Source organism: Notothenia coriiceps, unplaced genomic scaffold, assembly GCF_000735185.1.
Source record: "Notothenia coriiceps isolate Sejong01 unplaced genomic scaffold, NC01 NC01_scaffold00007524, whole genome shotgun sequence".
Taxonomy (NCBI): Eukaryota; Metazoa; Chordata; class Actinopteri; order Perciformes; family Nototheniidae; genus Notothenia; species Notothenia coriiceps.
The window spans coordinates 158272-178498 of NW_011340225.1; the positions used below are offsets into that span (position 1 = coordinate 158272).

At 40.9% G+C, this 20227-nt stretch overlaps 1 protein-coding gene across 1 annotated transcript; it reads right to left on the reverse strand.

The window, feature by feature from the left end:
• Nucleotides 1–1564: 1564 nt before the first annotated feature.
• On the reverse strand, nt 1565–19791 carry mtmr11 (myotubularin related protein 11). Its single transcript, XM_010769586.1, has 15 exons — nt 19654–19791; nt 19474–19543; nt 18318–18457; nt 18040–18124; nt 15652–15799; nt 15030–15117; nt 14281–14369; nt 13009–13136; nt 11389–11467; nt 10847–10917; nt 8474–8646; nt 7434–7604; nt 6992–7210; nt 5760–6077; nt 1565–3611 (listed from the first exon to the last, which is right to left on the reverse strand). Exons 1-15 carry the CDS (start codon nt 19762–19764, stop codon nt 3144–3146), a joined length of 2358 nt encoding a protein of 785 aa, XP_010767888.1. The 5' UTR covers nt 19765–19791; the 3' UTR covers nt 1565–3143.
• Between the last annotated feature and the right edge of the window lie 436 nt (nt 19792–20227).

Genomic DNA, 20227 nt, shown 5'->3' on the forward strand with positions numbered 1-20227 from the left:
ATCTACATGGATAAATGTTATACTATAGAACAGTGCTAAACTGATTCATCTATTGATCTTCCTTTTAAACTAATTTTTCCACCCCCCCTTGCTGTTATCTGAGCCAGAACTCTCCATTTCACTACAGCATTGACATACACTACATTTAATTCCTATCTTTATTCTGGAGGTTTTGCCTGAGGGGTTTGTTCATGTACCAATCAAAGCCTGCTTTATATTACATTGCATTTCTAAGAACATGGCTTTCTATGGCTGTTGACATTTCGTTCTGATTCATGGAGTTTCACAAAGGAGATCCAAAAAGGACATTTTGTGGTGGTATAAGTTAAAATATATACCGTATTTCACTGCACTGTCTTTACTTAAAATGATATAAAACAGTGAAAAGCAGAACATCCTCACATTTGAGAAGCTGGAACCAGACAATATGATATTTCTGCTTTAAAAACAACAGTTTCAACAATGAATCCATTCACCATCCATTCATGTTGTCGACTCATTGTTTCCGCTCTACAGTGTGTGTGACTCTTTTGTCCCCTCTCGTCCTGACTCTCCCCCTCAGGTCTCCCACTAAGCAGGGCTCCAGTCAGGCTGGCAGTCTGGAGAGCAGCTCCCTGACGGGCTCCCTGTCTCTGGGCCCCGACGTGCCCCACTGCCAGTGCTGCATCTCCTACGAGGTCCGCCTGAAGCGCCTCTCCTGCGGACACCTCTACTGCGACCCCTGCTGCGACCAGATCGTCAACCTGGCCTTTGAGGATATCGAGGGCCTGTCCGAGTACCCCTGCCCCATGTGCAAGTCCATCCGCCAGCTGGGGGGCCCCTGCCCGTCCTCCTCCGGGTTCTTCTACGGGCCGGACGGCATCCTGCAGCAGGAGCAGTGTGCAGGGAAGGAGCATGGGAGCAGGTCGGGGTGAAGCTCTTAAATGGGAGAGATGTTAACTCCTCTGATGATTAAACATTTGTGTTTCTTCAGCTGGTTGATTTTTAATGCACTGCCATGAGAGCTATGTGTTGATATGGACTGCAACTGATGGTCACTTTACTTTAGTCTCCTGTGAGTATCTGGTGTTACTTGTGAGAAAGAGTTACATCCATAGGTTTAAAGTGCCACAATGCATCTAAAAACATGGTTCAAACAAACATGTCATCGCAGCGACATTGGAAAAAAAGTCTAAGTTTGGTTTTGGGTGAAACATGAGCCAGAAAACAAATGTTCTTTGCCAAAACACTGATTTTCATTCTACTGACCGTAACGTTGGAAACAAGAGACTAAGCCAAACTGGGGCGACTGATATTTTGTATTTTCAACATTTCCGAGTTTTTACTTTGTACATTACCTTTGCAAGTATTGAGCATTTTGCACATGATTCTCAAACGGTTTTATTCTGACTATACATATCATGCAAGGCGGTTGGATTTTAAATTATAAGTACAGTGCCATGCTACTTTTTAAGTGTTACAGATCATATGTAAATATTTATTTTGTTAAAAAAATAAAGTTTGTGAGCTGTGTACTAGAAATGATTTGTATTTTGTTTGTGGAACAGATTATGAACACAGTGGAGAGATTGTGAACTTTTTATTTGATCAGGATCAAAACATGCTGATACAAAAAATATGTACATCTGGCAAATGTTAGTGATGTTCGTACCAAACACACAACGATACAGACTGACAGGTGTAGCAGAAGATCAAATTAGATTTCCCATGCGACAGAACAAAAACATGATTTTGTTTTCTCTCCATGGAAGACGAACGAGTGCGTTGGCATCACACCTGGAAAGATCTGATATGATGAATATTTACAACAGTTTCATAATTCATAGTGCTATCAAGTGATGTACCTTTTGACATGAGATCAGCATCAGTCATACACATGACAACTGTCATCCTGCACAAAATAAAATGAGGAAAATAACACTTTCATCCGTCTGTGGGAATGACGTCAGTGAACCTACTGGACTCCCACATCACGCAAACAAAACCCTTTTTGGATTTAAAGGCACAGGCGATACTTCCCTCTGTGCTTTAATACAGTCAGACAAGTCCTTGACCTAAATGCTGGCTGCGTACTAATACACCTCCAGGCAGGAGAAGAAAACAAAAGATATAACATGATAAGTAAACACAGGAAGAAATGTGCTTCCAACACGGGTACCTTCTCAAGGTACGTCATTCAAAAAGGCAGAACAATGTTTGAGTTCTTTCATTCCACCACAAAATGATGGAGAAAATCTCACAATAATACTCAATTTGGTCAAAAACCATTCAAAAATCACACCTATCTACATGTAAGATGTCAAAGTGACGGATCATAGTAAAAAATACTTGGAAATAAAGATGAGAGTTTAGATAAGATGATATAACTAAAAGCCCTGAAATCACATCAGACACATCCAGGCTAACAACACTGAATGAAAATAGGCCTCTCACTGAAGAAGCATGAAAGCAAGTGGAGAGATATGAGAGCGGTACCAAAATAGCTCTCATGCCCTAAATTCCACATTAAAGCCACAGAGCCTGCAGTTAAAAGAAAATGTAACGTTTAAAGTTTAAAAAAATGATCATTGGTCAAACAGTATTCTACTTTTCTATTTGAAGCTAAGTTACAAAACCTAGGAGATGAACATGTCCTTTTGCACATGATCAAAACATCATCTAATAAGGATCTATGGAGTTATGTCTTCTGGAGACATGTAGTCTCACATCCTGTCAAAGTGCCCTTAAGAATCATCTTATCACACCGCTATCTGTGTCCCTCTTTGGATAAGAAGCTAAAAATGGAAACTACAAGCTCTCTGTCTTTCTCCAAGGGCGACGCCTACAACATCTGTCACGTCCTGCTTTTCAAGATACGGCAAGATGTGCTTCTAATGTTCTGCTGTTACAGTGTTCAGCACCTTCAGCCCTTTTTATTTCTTCTTCTAATATTTAATAGTTGGAATATTGAAGGCTAAGATTGTCTCTACACATTTACAAAACAGTTGTCACATGTCATACAGTACAGACGATGAGTAGGAGATTAAAGAGATCTTGCAGGGATTATTTTCATTTCATTCATTTTCTGCACTGTTTTATCACTATATGCTTAATTGAATATGGTTTGACAGGAAACACATATTGATATTGAGCTTATGATCTGCTTATAGTCTGTCGTGGGGAGGGGCGCTCTGTATCCCGTTGCTTTTAGGCAGCTTGGCGTTTTGGGGTGCTGGGTAGTAGCGCTGATCAGGGCGGGCCTCTGCTACCGAAGAGTGCCCGAACAGGAAGGTGTGTTTGTTGCTGCCCCCATTGTCTCTGTGGCCGGGCCTGGACGGTGCAGCTGAGGCGGCGGGGGGGCCCCGGGAGGTCTGGTGGTTGGTGGAGGTAGGAGGGGGCGCCGCTCTGGGGTTCCCCGCGCTCTGAGGCCTGGACGCCGGGAAGAGGAAGGTGCCGTTGTTGGTGTTTTGGTTCAGGTTGGTGTCCGTGCGTCGTGGCTCGGCCATCTTGGTGGGGGGGTTGAGATCGGAGCCCGTGGACACCTGTTCCAGCTTGTCTTTGAGCTGCTGCACCTCCCGGGCCAGGCGCTCCACGGGGTGGGGGTGGTTTGCTGAGACTGGGTGGGAGAACGCCTGAGGATGGAGAGCTACATGGTTAATATTTATTACAGGAGATGGTTATCCATCAATGAAACAGATAACCACACAGTCCAGAATGCATTCTTTTCGTATTGCTTGTTGTGCTATTTATCCATTTAAATCGTTTGGTGTGAGATCTGTAGAAACAAATAGTACTACTCACAACAAGCTCTGTGGATTAGCTTACAGTATGTAACTGGGTCATGATTTCTAGAAGAAAAAAACATTGGCTGGTATGTTTCACTAATGTTATTGTTTTGCACAATCTGGGTGCCTTCAAGTTCAATTATATTGGAGGGAGGCAAGACATCTGCACCAATATCATTGTTAAATAGCACTCCACGTGAAAGGAATGATATGTATTATTGTAGTGAACTGTCTCTTTAAGGCATCAATGAAGAGCATTATAATGTTGTTTGAGTAACAATTGGCCGGTTTCAGGAAAAGCATGTAGCTTTTAAATTATAGTACCGTAAATCATATACAGAATTTGGACCTGTGAAGATGCTGGTCTTCAGCAGGAACACATGGGCTTGTAGTTAAGAGCCATGATAGGATAGGTATGTATAAAAACAAACAGACCAACACATGGTAGGCAAACACAGAATATAATCTTTCTTATCCTTTAACATACAAACAATGCTGTTTTGATATAGCAATGTATAAATCTATTCTCAATGATTGCCATCATTGTTAGAAAGTGCAGTGTTTCAACTACCATTGTCTTGGAGGGGCGCCGCACCCCGCTAACGGAGCCCCGCACCCCCCCTGAAATTCAAGGTGTTTAAAAAGATAAAGAAAAATTATAATTTTTTTTTTTAAATATATATGTAGCACCAAATTGCAACTAATCTATTTATCTACTCTCACTTTCCACATTGAACATGACTGTGCTCTTTAATTAAATAAACTAAACGCTTTCATTTTAAGTTGTGAGTTTAGTGTTTTTGACCCTAAGAAACACTGATGCATTAATCAATAACAATAATCCACAGCTCCTCTCTCTGCTCCAGAGGATTTAAAAAGCAGTAAACCTACAGTAGTGGAAACACTGGAGTGTATAGTAGCTGTAGATTCTGCAGTAAGCAGTTTTGTTGTGCTGTAATGCATAATACATGAGAGATGTTTACAGTAGCAGTGTCAGGACTTGGATACAACTGTGAAAAAACACCAACTAACAATACTTGTATTCGTTGTTGCTCCACCTCTCCGGGTGCTGGAACTAAATTGTTTGTTTTAGAGCTGAGTTGTGCACAAATGCTCAGTGATTTCTGAATGAAAAGATATCTTGTGTTACGAAAAGAAGAGAGAAAGGGGATTTTGTTGGCCTCTAGGGGCACTTTAATGATGTGTGAAATTGTTGGGGTAGCACTTCAATTACACAGATGAACAGAATTGACTCTCTACTACTAATCTTTCAAAGCGGTTTGATAGGCTTCACTTGTTCCTCTGCAGTTCCCTTAAAATAGAAAAACAGCACCGACACAGCCCTCCAAATATCCTCAAAATCACCATGGGGACACTGATTGACGTGCTGCTGCACAGACATCACAAAGACTGGACCACGTCCATGATGGGAGTTCAACAGCTCAAACTAATTAACACCTCAAAGAGACAATGTCATATCATGAACAAGCCTTCATGATGTGAGAGGAAGAAGACATGACGAAGGTGAAATCTAGATAAGCGACAGTTAAAAGGGTCAGTTTAGGGAATAGTTGTAACCAGTGTTACATCCATTATACCAGCCAGAGTTTAGTGCTGCCTGTCTGATGGTTCTGTATACTCGAGGATCATTACTGCCATTTATATTTAAGATAAGATAAGATGTACTTTATTGATCCCAAAGTTGGAAATGTTTACGGTTTTTGGATCTTAATGCATGCGGGTGATGTGAAATTAGCCTTTTTTATTTATTTATCACTTACAAACTTATAAAACCTTCAGATTTATATTTTTAAACTGTTTTAAGAAAATGTGGGGCCTCTTTGAATTCCTTATGCTAATTGTCCAGAAGGAATAAAGTCAAACACACATTCTTTTTAAATCTAGAGAAGTATATTGAACAACGTAGTCTTTTTCTGATTCACAATAATTCCTATTTCAATGTTCCTAACCCCCTAAGGGACACTTCCATCGTACCTGAGCGTGGAGCGCCCCCCGGAGGTAGCACTCCCTCCACAGGCCCATGCAGGGCCCCATGAGGAGGGGCATTAAGGGCTCATAGGGGTCCAGCGGCCCCTGGGGTCCGGAGCTGGAGGTGAGGCCTTGGGGGAACTCGGCCAGCGCCCAGGCCTTCAGCAGCCTCTCCAGGCCGGGCACGTTCTCAGAGGACGCCGCCCTCCGGTGGCTCTTCTTGTAAACGCCTGAACTGCCGCTGCGCCAGGGGAGCAGGTTAGCCGGACACGAGAAGATGCCCCGAGAGAGGAGGAAGACCGAGCCGGGGATGGTGTCAGTCAGCTGGTGGGCAGACGAGGGAGAAGAAGAAAGGATCAGTAAAAACTTTAAATATCAGATTCCTGCAAAAATAACCCAACAGTTACATTTGAAACGCTTAATTGACAGTAGTGAGGAGATGTTGTGTACTGTGGGTCTCAACCGTGTGCTATGATTATAGGTATTTAGTCAAAAGTAAAGGCTGAACTTCCTTATTTGATCTAAACTATCCCTAACCAAAGATGGGCATCAATCCGTGAAATAACATGATCTATATGACATTATAGGCAGCCTGGTCCAAAGGAGTCCATTTGAATTGGATGCATGTTTTATGGCTGCCACTAGAGGGTGCAGTGGCTTGAAACTTCCCCAGTTGAAAACTTGCATTTAATCAAGAACTTTTTGTAATCATTTTTTTATATTTGTGGTGTTATTTAACGATGCTATGTAAATGTGTAAATGAGGCCTTCTTTTAATAAATGTCTTACTTTCAGGACATGAATACATTATTATTATTACATTCTTAAAATGTATAAACATCTACAGACACATACAGACAACGTGAAATCAAATAAACACCTGAAAGTGCACACTTCTATCAACAAGTCTGAGTTTGAAAAGGAGTAAAGGAAGTCAAATAGTCAAAGGACCAGTGCATAAAAACATTATGTTTTGCCTGCATTGTCCTGCCTTTGTGACCTTATTCATCAGTGAAAATGGTTTATTGAAAACAATGTGTTGTTTTCCAACAATACCATAGTAACACTATAAACTGACATTGTTCTTTGTCCAAAATACTTCAGATCTAAAACTATTCTCTTCAAGTCAAAAGCTGGAAAGAAACATGAAATGCTCTCTGGTGTCAGCCAGTGTTAAACTGAAGCTCCCCCCATGGCCACTAGAGGGAGTGTTGCATCATGAGTAAATCTGCGCCCTACCCTGTGTGAGTCTGGGTTGGTGTTGAGGTTTCCATTGAGCAGCGGTTGGAGAGGAGGGATGGGGGGCACGGGCTGGGTGAAGCGGTCTCTTCTGTGCTTGCTGTACTGCAGGGACCAATCCCACACCGAGGGGAGAGGAGGGTCCGAGGGGTCGGAAGAAGAATCCGGATGAAGCATATCCCTCCAGCCATTCACTGGTGTGTAGGACTGCCCGGGGTTCTGGGGAGAGAAGGATGAACATTTCAAACGTTATATTTTCTTTCTTTGCACAAGTTATCGTATGTATGGAAAATGCTACCCACAGTAATTTTTGGGAATTGCCAAGACATACAGTATCTGTGTCTGCAGCAAATCATATTGTAATGACTTTAAAATGCTCTATTTTTAAAGATGACATCATAGAGTTGCCAAAATACTAAAGCCCCTCTCAGGTGTCCAGTACCTGGGAGCGTTTGCATCTCTCCCGTTGGCAGTTGGCCAGGAAGCTGGAGAAGAGTGGCAGGTGGATGCTGTCGTGCAGCGCCAACAGGAAGTCACCTGTCAGCTGGAAGCGAGAGGGATACTGGGACAAGAGCTGCCACACACAGTCCAGGAAGAGCAGGAAGACTGGAGCCTGCAGAGGGAAGGGAAGGAGGCAAGTAGGTCAACTTGATTTGTTTGTCTTAAGCGCCTCAAAACGCAAAATGCTTACATGGGGCTTTACATGTGAACATAAAAACACAATTCAACATTTGGTTATTATATTCAACGGGACTTGGTGTAGAATATGGAGTTAAAAGATATGAAATAGAGGCAAACAGTTCATGGCTTATATCTTTAATTACATTTAAAAAAGCCTCAGGAGTGGATCTAATTCCGCAAGAACTGGAGGAATGTAATCTCTGCATCTAGAGTGATGGACAAATGTAAGGAGCAGGAAGGAGGAACAGGTGGAGGAGAGATGAAGAAGAGGGAGGTGGGAGAGAAGAGGGAGAGATGAAGCAAGATGAAGGTGAGGAGGAGGAAGATGGAGGGTAAAAATGGTGGGAAAGAAGTTGGATGGATGAATGAGAATATAACTGAGCACGTTGTTTTGAGATATGCTCATTCCTGTTTAGGATCTGAGAACAGAGGTCAGTTTAGATTTGTTTTATAAACCTATAAATATTTTTAAAGATGTTCAAAATGGTAAACGGAAAAAACTTGAACTAAACCTATAATATAATACAAAAACAGAAGCATTTTCTCTTACAGTAAGTACACAAGATATCACAGTGTGACAGAGATTAAGATGATAATCACCACACTATACAAGCATGCAATTATTATTGAATTATTGTCCAACCCTAAATTCAAGACAGGACTATCTTTCATTTGTCAAATAACAATAAACAAGGCATTTGTAGTGTATAACTAGCTTTCCTTTGCTACATCACTGTATGAATATACATTTGAAACATAAACTTGTGACAGTCAGTTTTGGTTTGAAGCTTGACCCCTCACCTCCTCCTTGTCGTTGTCGCGGTGATAGTTGATGCGGCTGTAGAAGCGGTGTCCGGACATCACCCACTCCTTCTGCACGAGGCTCTGGAAACCGCTCTGGGTCCGACAGTGGGGGTCACACATCACCTGCACCAGGCTGCACACAACGCAGCCCATGTCCCGGTCGTCCGCCTCTGAAACGTCAAAACAGAAAGGCACACGCTGACTAAGGTCATAGGACTTATTATATATTACCTAGAAATAGAACCAAGCTGCTAAAGATGAGTCAGTTGTTTATAGTATTGGGAACTCTGGCTCCATTTACCATGTAGCACGTTTTCTTTGTGTCTTGCTAATGTAATGCATCATTTGTTGACAGTATGTGGCATATACAGTCAGTGCATAAGATGACATGTTATACACAGTTCTCTGATAAAGTACATGAAGCACCATATTGCTTTTACATTATTTCGATGAGTTTCTCTTTTAAATTTCACAATTTCCCTTTTATCATCAACTGCTGTTAAATCGACTGCTTTCAAAGTACTATACATCAATTACGTAAACCCATCTACAGGTCCATACTTTATTTAAGTTAAACAATAAAAATGGATTTAAAAACACAAAAGGATTCTCCATTTTCCTTTGTTCCCCTTTCCTAAACCGATGTACCTGTACTTACCATGTACCGTACCCCTTACAGTTCCCTTCCACAGTAATATAGATTCTAAATTAGTTTTCTGTGTAACATGTAAAAGAACATTCTCACATCTGTCGCATGAATGCATTCCTAATGTTTGTAATAATCATGTTAGCATTTAGAGGGATTGTAGATAACCTCCTGCATCCACTGTCCTCAATATAATGGTTTTGTGTTTCAATGTATGTATTAACCTCTAGCAGTGTTACATGTGAAAGCACCAGAATGTACAAACAACACTTTAACTAACAACCAACATTTCATTCTGTTCTTAATCCACTTAAGGCTTGTACTGTTAAATAATAGAGAGAGGAAGGGGGAAATAGTTTAGACAAAGAAAGTATTGATAGGACGAGAGCCAAATAAAGATAATGATGAATACATAGAGAAAGACCCAGAGCTGGACACGGGAGAAGAGGGAGAGACAAAGTTTGCTAGCGCAGTGAGTCATTACTGCAGTGGGATATTTACGGCTGCTCCTGCCGCAACAAGCAGACTTACAGCACGACTGATATATGAACCTCTTGGCTGAAGAAGAGTCGTAAAGGCCTGATGTCGAGTCCCTTACAGCTGCAGAGTTTCAGAGAGAAGTCAAACACCAGCCGCAAGATGTAAACATCCGTAGCTGAACATGGCCATTGTTTGAGTAAGAAGTGTTGGGCCTGTCTCTCTGGGTGTTTTTACGAATGAACCACAGGCATCCAGATTGGAAAACAACAGCCTCTTATCTGTTAAATGAGTCACAACATGGGTTAGGCGTGCCTTTGTCCAGTAGCTTTCCCTGTCACCTGACCCATCTCACTGCCAGGTGGTGATCAGTTGACACCTCTTCTTCACAACAAACAACAGTCACATTGAGGTGACCCTGTTGTTCTAAGAAGTAAACTCCAACACAGTAACATTCAGACAGGGGATTGAGAGTATCCCAAAAAGCTTGCGTCCCGGGCAACACCAGAAAAATAAAGGGAAATCTAACCCCTTTCCAAAAGTGTGGTGCCAGAAGCAGTGCTATGTGAACAGATGAGCCAGGCTATAAATACAGGTGGGTGGTACCACAGTATGTCTCCTTTCCAGCTAGAGAAATTACCTTTAATGTCCAAAGAGCCAGTGTTTGTAGCCGGGGGGCAGATTATCAAATCCACTGCCTTCTCCTAATCCTTGAATAGCAAAGCCGGACCACTACACCTAGTCTTGTGGGCGATTAGCTTACAAACACCTGCTGTGTTAGTTCAAACTTAAACTTACATTTTAGCAGTAGAGCCAGTGAGCACCACAAACAATCAAACAAAGCATAATATCTACACCATTGACTGCAATACAACTGTCCCGGTCAGACAGTCTTACTGTACAAACACTGTGGATGAAACCCTTTAAACAGATACTATGGTACACTGAAGATTGTCAGTAATGTATCTGATTATAATAGAATGACATGCACGATTGCCATTTCCTTTGTGTTGAAAGTTGACACATTTGACCTTATGTACGAAAGTCTTGAGATAAACCTGCCTGCTACCTTGTTTTCTAAAAGCCTGTTGTTGTATGGAGGCCTATTGACAGTGTGCATGCAGTGGAGTGTGCTTGTCGTCAGTATACAGCTACTTCAGGGCAAGCCCTAATGTGGGATTAATGAGAGTGAGTGAATAATGAATGGATTGAATAATATGAGACGTGGTCTAAGTCACGTCACTCACCTTGCAGAGCCACAGTCAGGTGGACGCCGCGAAGCAGACAGGCTACCTCTGAGGCTTTCCTCAGGCAGGATCTGGAGACAGAGAGGCGGGGGATGGTATCAAATCACCTTCATCTCATTTCAGTTACAGACACAGTAGACACGTCATAAATATGGCAACAAAATATGTATTTCTTCCCTTTACTGTTATCATTTTGTTTCCTTGACATTAGTCTTATTACTGAATCCTTTTGTGAAGTTATACAAATACATAAATAGTATACACATTGATATGCACATTCATTGATGTTACCATTGAGTAAAACAATCATTGTTAATAGGAGGAACTGTTAGGGGTTTCCGCATCAAGGATAATGCATTTGAAACATATACAGTTTTCTCTTAATAACAGGATTTTAAATGTTGTCAGTTAACATTTTTTTAATTGTTGTCAGTTAACAATTTCAAAGCACATGTTTGATTATGGGTTGAAAGAACCTGAGTTGATGAGTTTTTGTTATGGGTAACATGGATCGGGCCAGACGGGCCAATCAGAGCGGTTACCTGGTGTAGTCGAGCCAGTGGGTGCTTTCCAGGGTAGATAACCACTTGTCATCAGGCACTGACACAGATGTGGAGATATCTAGAAGCCAAAACAAGAAAAATAACAAAAGAAAGAGATTATACTAAAGACATTTTGTAAAGTGTTTAGTAAGGCTCATATCTTCACATCAACTGACTGGACAGTTAGAACCAGTACATCTCAGCAGAAGCACAAATAGTCAATGTAGAACACATCAACATGACATCAAGTGTTCAACATAAGTAGAAAGACTACTTTGTTATAAACTTGTCTACCTCTCTGTCAAACAAAAAACTAAAACTTGTCTACCTCTCTGTGTAAAAAGTCAAAACAAAAACAATGTTTAAAGATATCTTAAAAATTGAGTGGGGAACATTTAGAGACGATCGTTGTGCTCCTTTACTTCCACCTTGCTTAGTACATTTTTTTGTGTATATCTGTACATAGATATTTTAATCTGTAATTATTTTTCACTAAAACCAAATGACAAGTTGTAAAGAACTGCTGTCTAGTTGTTACTTATGGAGAAGTATTTGCTGTGGCGTTAACTTTTCTATCGGTGTGAAATGTTTATATTTTGGCCCTCATAATAAATCATCCACATCTTGAATGGGACCCAAAGTGTAAAATCCACATAATCTCAGGTGGATTAGTTTTAATACAGTCCCTTAAGTCTATTTCCTTTGTCTATCTTGCTGTTGTGAAGACTCAAAGCCCACTGCCAGTAAACGGACCAAATACAGTGGATGTTTTTACAGGACAATCCTCTGAGTTGTGAACTCACCCACAGAAGACAGAACACTGAGCTGACAAGTGTTTGAACCGTGATAAATCAGCGACCTTTACACATTGTTTGTGTGCAAAAGAAACAGCGTGTGAGAGACTGGTCAGCAGTCCCAGGGCCAGTAGTTGTAGATGACCCTGAGTTGTGTTACCTCTCTGTTCACTCAACCATGGAATGTGCTGTGCGTGCACACATGACAAAAAAATAAAATAAAGGCCATCGCACAAAGCCTGCTTTGAGCTGCCACTGTTCGAGTTTCAGACCAAAACAACTCTGCAAAACAGAGATTTAATTATATATACATCGAATGTGACAAAGAAAGCAGGAATTTTGTAGAAATGTTTAGAAACCCTCAGCTGTGAATGGAATTCAAATCTTAAAATGAATAGGTGAATCAAGGGAATCAATGATAAAGTAACGCTTGCTGTGACGCCCATGGCCCTCATGCATTACTTAACACAAAAAAATATATATAATCATTTGCTTATAAAACTTTAAAATCATAGTTATGAGCACTCATAAATACTCATAATTATTTATAACATTGTAAAGCATTTAATAATGGGTTCAAGTATCATCCTTTTCTTTTTTAAATGGGACCTTTTGGATTGCCTTCCTGACGTGACGGAGGTTTATGTAACCATGTGGACGCTTCATCTGTCACATTTCCTTATATGCTGGAGGTCCTTTTGTGCTGAGCGTGAATACATGTTTGCTCAGGTGTGTGTGTGTGTGTGTGTGTGTGTGTGTGTGTGTGTGTGTGTGTGTGTGTGTGTGTGTGTGTGTGTGTGTGTGTGTGTACATGTCTTATCCCCACCTCCGAGACAGAGGGCGCGCAGCCGGCTGTGTGCCAGCTGGATATCTGCAGGAGAGGGCAGCTCCTCGTCCAGCTCCACCACCACGCACAGAGACGACTGGCACCCAAACAGGATCATCTCCAGGTTCCTACAGAACGTCCTGCCGTTAACACACTGCCTCATCTGCAACACGCTACTCTGTTAACAACCAAGTTAGCTTCTCTGTGGCTTTTTAATATATACCTTTGAAAGAAGAAATAAAGTGAAATGCCTTTAAAAGAACACTGTGGAAGTAATTGGTTTAAATGTTGCTCCTGTTAAAAAAACTCATTAGTGCAAATTCAGATTTCACCTTGGATGATTTGGGGCCTTAATACATGTCTGTTAATCTGCTCTGTTACAAGTCATCTAGATCTATGAGAACAAAACATGTAAAAGCAGCTTTCAGTTTCTATGCAGCGCAGATCTGGAATACATTTCCAGAACATTTGAGGTCTGCCACAGACCTTTGTTTTTGAATGGAGGCTAAACAATGTTGTTAGCCACTGACTTTCCAAAGAGTGTTGCATTTGTCTATTTCCCCACCTCTTAAATCCTTTGTTTGTGAGTTTGCTTTTCTCTTTTGATATATTGAATATATTCTAGTTTAATTGTTTTATATGTCTATACTCGTCCTTGAACCAGCCTTGAGGTCTGAAATGAGCTGTACAAATAAACTTGCTTTGCTGTATAATGTTGCTTTAAAAACTGCAATCTGAAGCTTCTTCAACAGTTTGCTGTACTGTACAGGCCACATGTGGTCAGCTGATGTTTGAGTGAAGACTATTTCTGCCATTTGATTTCCTGTGTTCAGATAACCATCAAACATAAAGCTTCTCTACAGGAAGATTAAATAAGCTAAATGCACCAAAAGTGGTTCAGTTGCAGAGAAGAATGTATGCCTTTCTCTCACAAAGTATCAGAGAATTTGATTTGAGATGAGTTGACGGAGCTGAATTGAACCTGTAAAATACATCTTGAAGTCACAGTGGTAGATAAAAAAAGCACAATGTGACCATCCTCTATAGCCATGCAGACTGAAATACTAAACTGCACACAGTCAACTCTGCTGCCCTACTAACACAAAACATTTCCTACAGCAGCATCAACCCTGTTATTAGTTTAGTGTAACCCATTATTTGCCTCGTGATGGTTACAGTCTGCAGTCAAGACTAAGGATAAAAGCTATTCAAATATGGATTGCCTTCACTGATAGTCGCTTAACCACTCAAATGCTTTTTGAAAACACACACCTGATGTCGTCTTTCTCGTGGTAGATGTTGTTCTGGAAGCTTGCCATTCGCAGTAGATCGTTGCCTCGAGGGTGTCGCCAACACCAGCGCTGCAACAAAAAAAAAAAATGTCACACTGTTTACTACAGTTAAAATCGCTAAAGGCACAACAGTAACTGTATCCTGTAATTTGCTTCACAGGAATGTTAATAACAAGGAGGAAATACCCTAAATATGACTGCTGTAAATATTATAATTACTAGCTTATGGTTCCAACGTTAATCTTAAAAAGCACCTCCTTCTTGAAACATTAAAATACCATGTTAAACTTGTGATGTATTTGCATTTAAGGCTCCAGTTGAGAGACATGGGTCTTTAGGGACACTCAGCATGTTTGTTTGAGCTTTTAATTACACATCTGATTTATTTTATGGCAGCACGGTTTGTTATACTCAGGAAAAATGGGCTTTGTTCTCCAACATGTTGAACTGAGTCCTCCCTGAAGCAACTGGAAGACGTCTGTCAGCGCTACATTTATAGAAATGGTTATGTTTTTGTGATTGTACATACGGTATAAAGGCCAGTTCCATCAGAACAATATGTAAAATCGCTGTGAAATAAAATAATGATAGGTTTTTATGTATTATAAATGCCATGACATAAATTATAAATCATAGGATTAACGCTTTAAAGTCATGAATTAATGAACCAATCTTTAATGAGTGGTGGTAGCTTTAAACTGAATCTTTATTATTACTAAGTGCACTCACAGGGATGCGTCCTTCATTGAAGTGCGCAAAGCTTTTCTTCAGCTCAGTGTCTAACACCTTCTGTGGAACCACGATGGACCTCGGCAGGCTGTAAGGAAACGGAGAACACACAGGTTTATTGCCAGAGTATAAACTGTGGAGCGACAGCAGCCATGGGAGACAGGAGAGATGCTCTGTATTCAAAACGCACAAGAGCTTTGACTTTGTAGAACGCATCAATGCAGCACACTAAGTGCTATTATTTGTGTCTCTTATAAGAGTTTGGCCTTAGCTTTTCCTGACATTCAGTTTCCTACATGTTTGCAAAACATTGCTTTCCAAACATTCTCCTTTCAAGGTTACTTGCGGGCAGATGTATTCACAAATCCAACAAAAAGATAAAAAAACAGGGCTGCTGTTAGATACAATCCCACGCTAGGAAGTACTACTGAGGGGAGAGTAAAATATAATAGTGGATAGTGAAAAACTGAAATATAGATCAATTGTATGCAGTTTAATACAGTTAACAACCCACACATAAATTTACTTGAGAAAACATTCAAAGCATAATTGACTGTATCTAAACATGGATTTGGAAATCCAACAGACCCAATGTTACTTTCCATCTGAGGAGTGTTTTTACCTGGTGGACATCTCAAAGCGGTCGTTGACGGAGCTGACCCTCCAGCCCGAGGCCCCGCTCCGCTCCAGCTCCTGCTCCCAGTCTGAAGCCGACTCAAACCAGTTCATGTCGGTGTTACGGCGACGGTTGCTTAGGAACTGCTTCATTTCTGTAGAAAGACAGTGATTCAAACATCTTATTAATACACAATATCTTACAATGTCAGTGTGCACACATTGTGTTGTGTTGATTAGGTCAGAAAGACCACGTACAGTATATTAAGATATTGCTACTTGAAAAGACCTTTTGGAGAACAGGCTTTGAATGTGAGAGGCCTCTCTACATATTGAGTCTGAGACATTGCTCCCTTTCCTCTTAACTGTATTAAAGGGAGACATCATAATGGTGAAATCATGTAAAATCATTTCGGAATCATTTCAAACTACTTTATACTAACATTTGAGAAACATATGTCAGTGGCACTGGAGCGATCTTTTGTAAAGTCTTAAAGTGCTGTCCTCGACACAGTGACCACACACCGGACACACTTGACCCCGGGGCAGAGTTGAGCTGTGGGTCATCTAGAGACTTGTACAGTGAGGGGGGGGGGGGCTTGCATTATTTATCCAAGAGCTGACAGTCCTCCACAGCCTGGTCAGCCTGCCATAGCTTAACATACTGTAGCATAATGTATTGTACAGACAGGCTCATATTACTCTATACGGTCGAGGTAAACAGCCCAGGGATATGTATAAGAGTTTATATTTTGTATGTGAACTGCTAAGTGTGTCCTTTTTTTGCTGACACTGAATTGAATTCCTTCTCTCCGATGGCATACAATTACATTTAATCATTGTGGTTTAATCTTCACAAATGGAGGCTTTCAATCACAGTGAAAATCTGACCTTGAAAGTTTTATAGCGGCTCGCCTTAAAAACCACTCAGAGATTTCCTCACAGCAGGGCATGGTTTCAGAGACAGTATTTTCATTGCGTCTCATAAACGAGAATGTTTCACATTTTGCCGAGTAGAGACGATGTCAGCTTTGAATGTCAGTCTGCTCTGATCAGAGATCCTTCGTGTTTCCTGTTTAATATTCTCTCCAGTCTTAAGAGTTGGAACATCAGAGTCAGAGAGTAGATTCAGACATAAACTAAAATAGATGAGTTTTAGTCATGTGTGAATGACAAACTGTGATTTTTGGGTTAATTCTGTCCCTGGAGCTACAGTCGGTGGAAGTCAAAGTGAGAAAAGGCTTGAGGAAGAGAGAACATCTTTAAGGCTTTAAAAAGCAAGGACATTACATGACTAACAGGTTCATGCTGCGTTCCTGATTCATGTTGGCATTCGGTTCTCACATTCAATTAGCAGTTATTTATTTAAATATTCCTCACAGTGAAACATGAGCAGAAAAAAAGATTAAACACATTTACTGATGTGATCATTTTCATGCCATTAAAATCTAAAGAGATTTACGGGTAAGGCTTTAGAAAAGATGAAATAATACTTTATTATGGGCAAACATCTCACTAAAGGGGGGAAAAGAGCAAGAACTTAATTTCCTGAATATGATATCAATGATATCACCAAAATATATCACATTATCGGCTGTATTAGGGACAAGCATTAATATGGGTAATCATTATTCATTTAAAAGGCCATCAATATGCCTACTTAACCAATTTTACAGAGCAGTGTTTTCCATACATTGATTTATTTGTAGCAGGCCTCCACAATTAAATATCGTCCGCCACAAATGGATAAATGGATCTCATAAAAATACAAAATACATTTAAATTATTATTTATATTTATTTTATTTTGTTTAATTTTATTTTTTGGTGTTCTAATGGATAGTGAGGTGGGCTGATGATCGGAAGGTTGCAAGTTCAAATCCTGCCTGGAACACCACTACTAGTGTGCCCTTGAGCAAGGCACTTAGCCCTCGGTTACTCCAGGGAGAATGTCCCTGTACTGTAATTGGTCATTGTAAGTCGCTTTGGAACAAGGCGTCTGCTAAATTGTAAATTATATTTTTGGTAGAATCAACCCCACAGACCCTCAACTCCGGTGTGTCTCATTCATTAAGAACGCAACACAGAGCAACAAGAACGTTGTCTACAGTAGCCATGAACTCACATGTATTTTCTTATTTGAGGGGGGGGGTTAAGGGGCCTTTGGCGGTGCCCCGACAAATAGAATCAAATTCTGTGGGAAACACTGGAGCCATAGATTCTTTCAAAAAGATATATATAAAAGGTATGACATTATATATTTGAGTATTGCCCTGTGTGTTTGGGAACTGAACACAGCAGCAGGATGACGGACGGACTGATAGACAAATAAGGTCTGGTATCAGTGAGGGAATAGATGGTTGTATACATGAGCGCTCAAGCAATAATCTACTCACCTACACTCCCGAGGGCAGCGTTCTGGAAAGATAACACTGACCCTGGTTTAGGAGGCTGGTAGGTCTTGGCGATGGTGTAGGTTATCTGAGGAGGGAAACCACAGGGAGCCATCAGCATGACAAAGGTCATCAGCTTTCAATGCGCTACAGAGTCAGATCATTGGCGTATGGCACAGATCAACTTCTCTACGCAGAAGTCTTTAGTCTCTGAAATGTTTAGAGTCATGTTTAGAGATGAGATCAGTACATTCCTAAAATCAGGAGATGCGCGCACACACCTCTAAGACTTGTGCGTCAGGAGTGAGGCGGTCGAACAGGAAGCAGACGACCCTCAGGTCCCTGCAGTAAAGCACCAGCTCCTCGGGAGTGAACTTCAGAGAAGAGTTCGGGGTCACCAGCTTGGTCCGGTTCGGGCCCACTGCAACACAGGAGGGGGGGGGGTTAATTAAACATTAAACAGACAAGTGGGAGCAGAGCCAAAGAACCCTTGAGTATAGGTGATATAAATACTTACAGTATGCAGGTTAGACCTAGAGGGCTCCACTCAAAATAACTTTACAAGTGAGCCCAAACCTGCACATTCAAAAACATTTTTAAACATCTTATTTTGCATAACTCTAATGTGATAATGATCTCAGAGAAATGCTTTTAAAACTTGAAAACACTTCGGTTGGTCTATTGTGCCACTTTATAGCACTTAAGATTTTTGCCAACACATTTGCTGTGGTAATAAACTTTACCTTCTACAAAGGTAACTACAGATGCTGCATATTCATCAAAGACTGAACACTTTAGATCAAACCCTTTTTGGATACAAGCCAATTAAATGATAATGTCAGCAAATATCAGAAGATATCAAACAAACTAGGCTACATGTCAGTTTTCTCTTCATAATATGCCTTTAAGCTTTAACATTAAAAAGGGATCATAAAAGGGCAGACTCCCTCGACCAAAACAATAATTCCCTTGTATGACTCATAAGTTGCTGCTTTGTTTGGTTTGTTTCGGATTCAGTTAAACTCAGACAATAACACAGCATTGGAGGACGGGCAGCTCTGCAACCCTGGTTTTCTGCAAGGTCAAATGACTGTTTTTGTCAAAAAAGAGAACAAATGATTGCTTCAGTTCCTCGTCTGCAAACACTGTCTGACTGCAGGGTAAAGCAGTTAAAATATTCAAAATGTGGCGTACACTCAAACTGGTGTTGATTTGTTCCGTATCCACAGCAGTACATTGCTTGGTTCTCCGTCTCTACTTCATACAACCTCACTAAAACAATCCCTTTGACTGCATGCATGTTATAAAAAGGCATGATAGACAGTATACTAGTCTGTGATTGGACACAAACAAGGACTCTCCCAGATGTCATAAAACAAATCTCTACTCATTGCATCAATTAAAATAGTAGCCATAATAAATGTGGGCATGACTTACCAACCACAACCTTCTCTATGGACGCCAGCGCCACATCATGATCTCCTAAAAGCACTGGGTCTGCATTGTCCTGCATCAGGAATTAAGAGTTAGTTATTAAAATGAAAATGTTTTTCCAATGTCATCCTTTGAACAACAACAACAACAATTATTTAAGTACAGCTGTTCAGAGGGACTCACATCAGGTTTGGGGCTGTCCTGGGGCACGAAGGCCACTCTGAAGTGGGTACAGAAAAGGGTCCCTGACACCCATCCTCTTCCTTCCCTGGCAGAGAGCTTCTTCCTCACCATAACAGCTCGCTGAAGAACACACTCGCCTGGAGGGGACAAACAAAGAGAGACGTGGTGCAGAGGTCACAGGATGGAAGATATGAGTAGTGTATTTTTAGAAGTCTGATGAAATTGTGTAACTGAGTGTGTTCATAGGCGGGGGCTTCTAAGGAGGATACATAACAGGAAGTTTACAGCAGCATGGAGTCCACTGAGCGAGCCACTACCTTCAGCACAAAGGTCAAACTGTTGCTTATTGTTGCAAGTCCTCAGGACACTGAGGATGGGCAGGGAGGAGCAGGAAGAACAACAAAAACAGCATCTCATGGATGCAAGTAACTCTGTTCTGAATTACATTACACCTTACAACTTGGTTTTCTGCAAAAAAAAAAAAAGCAAATTTGCGTCCTTATGAATTATAATTTTGTTGTCTGATTCATAATGTATACACAAAAATATTGAAGTGACTGTTATTTTGTATATA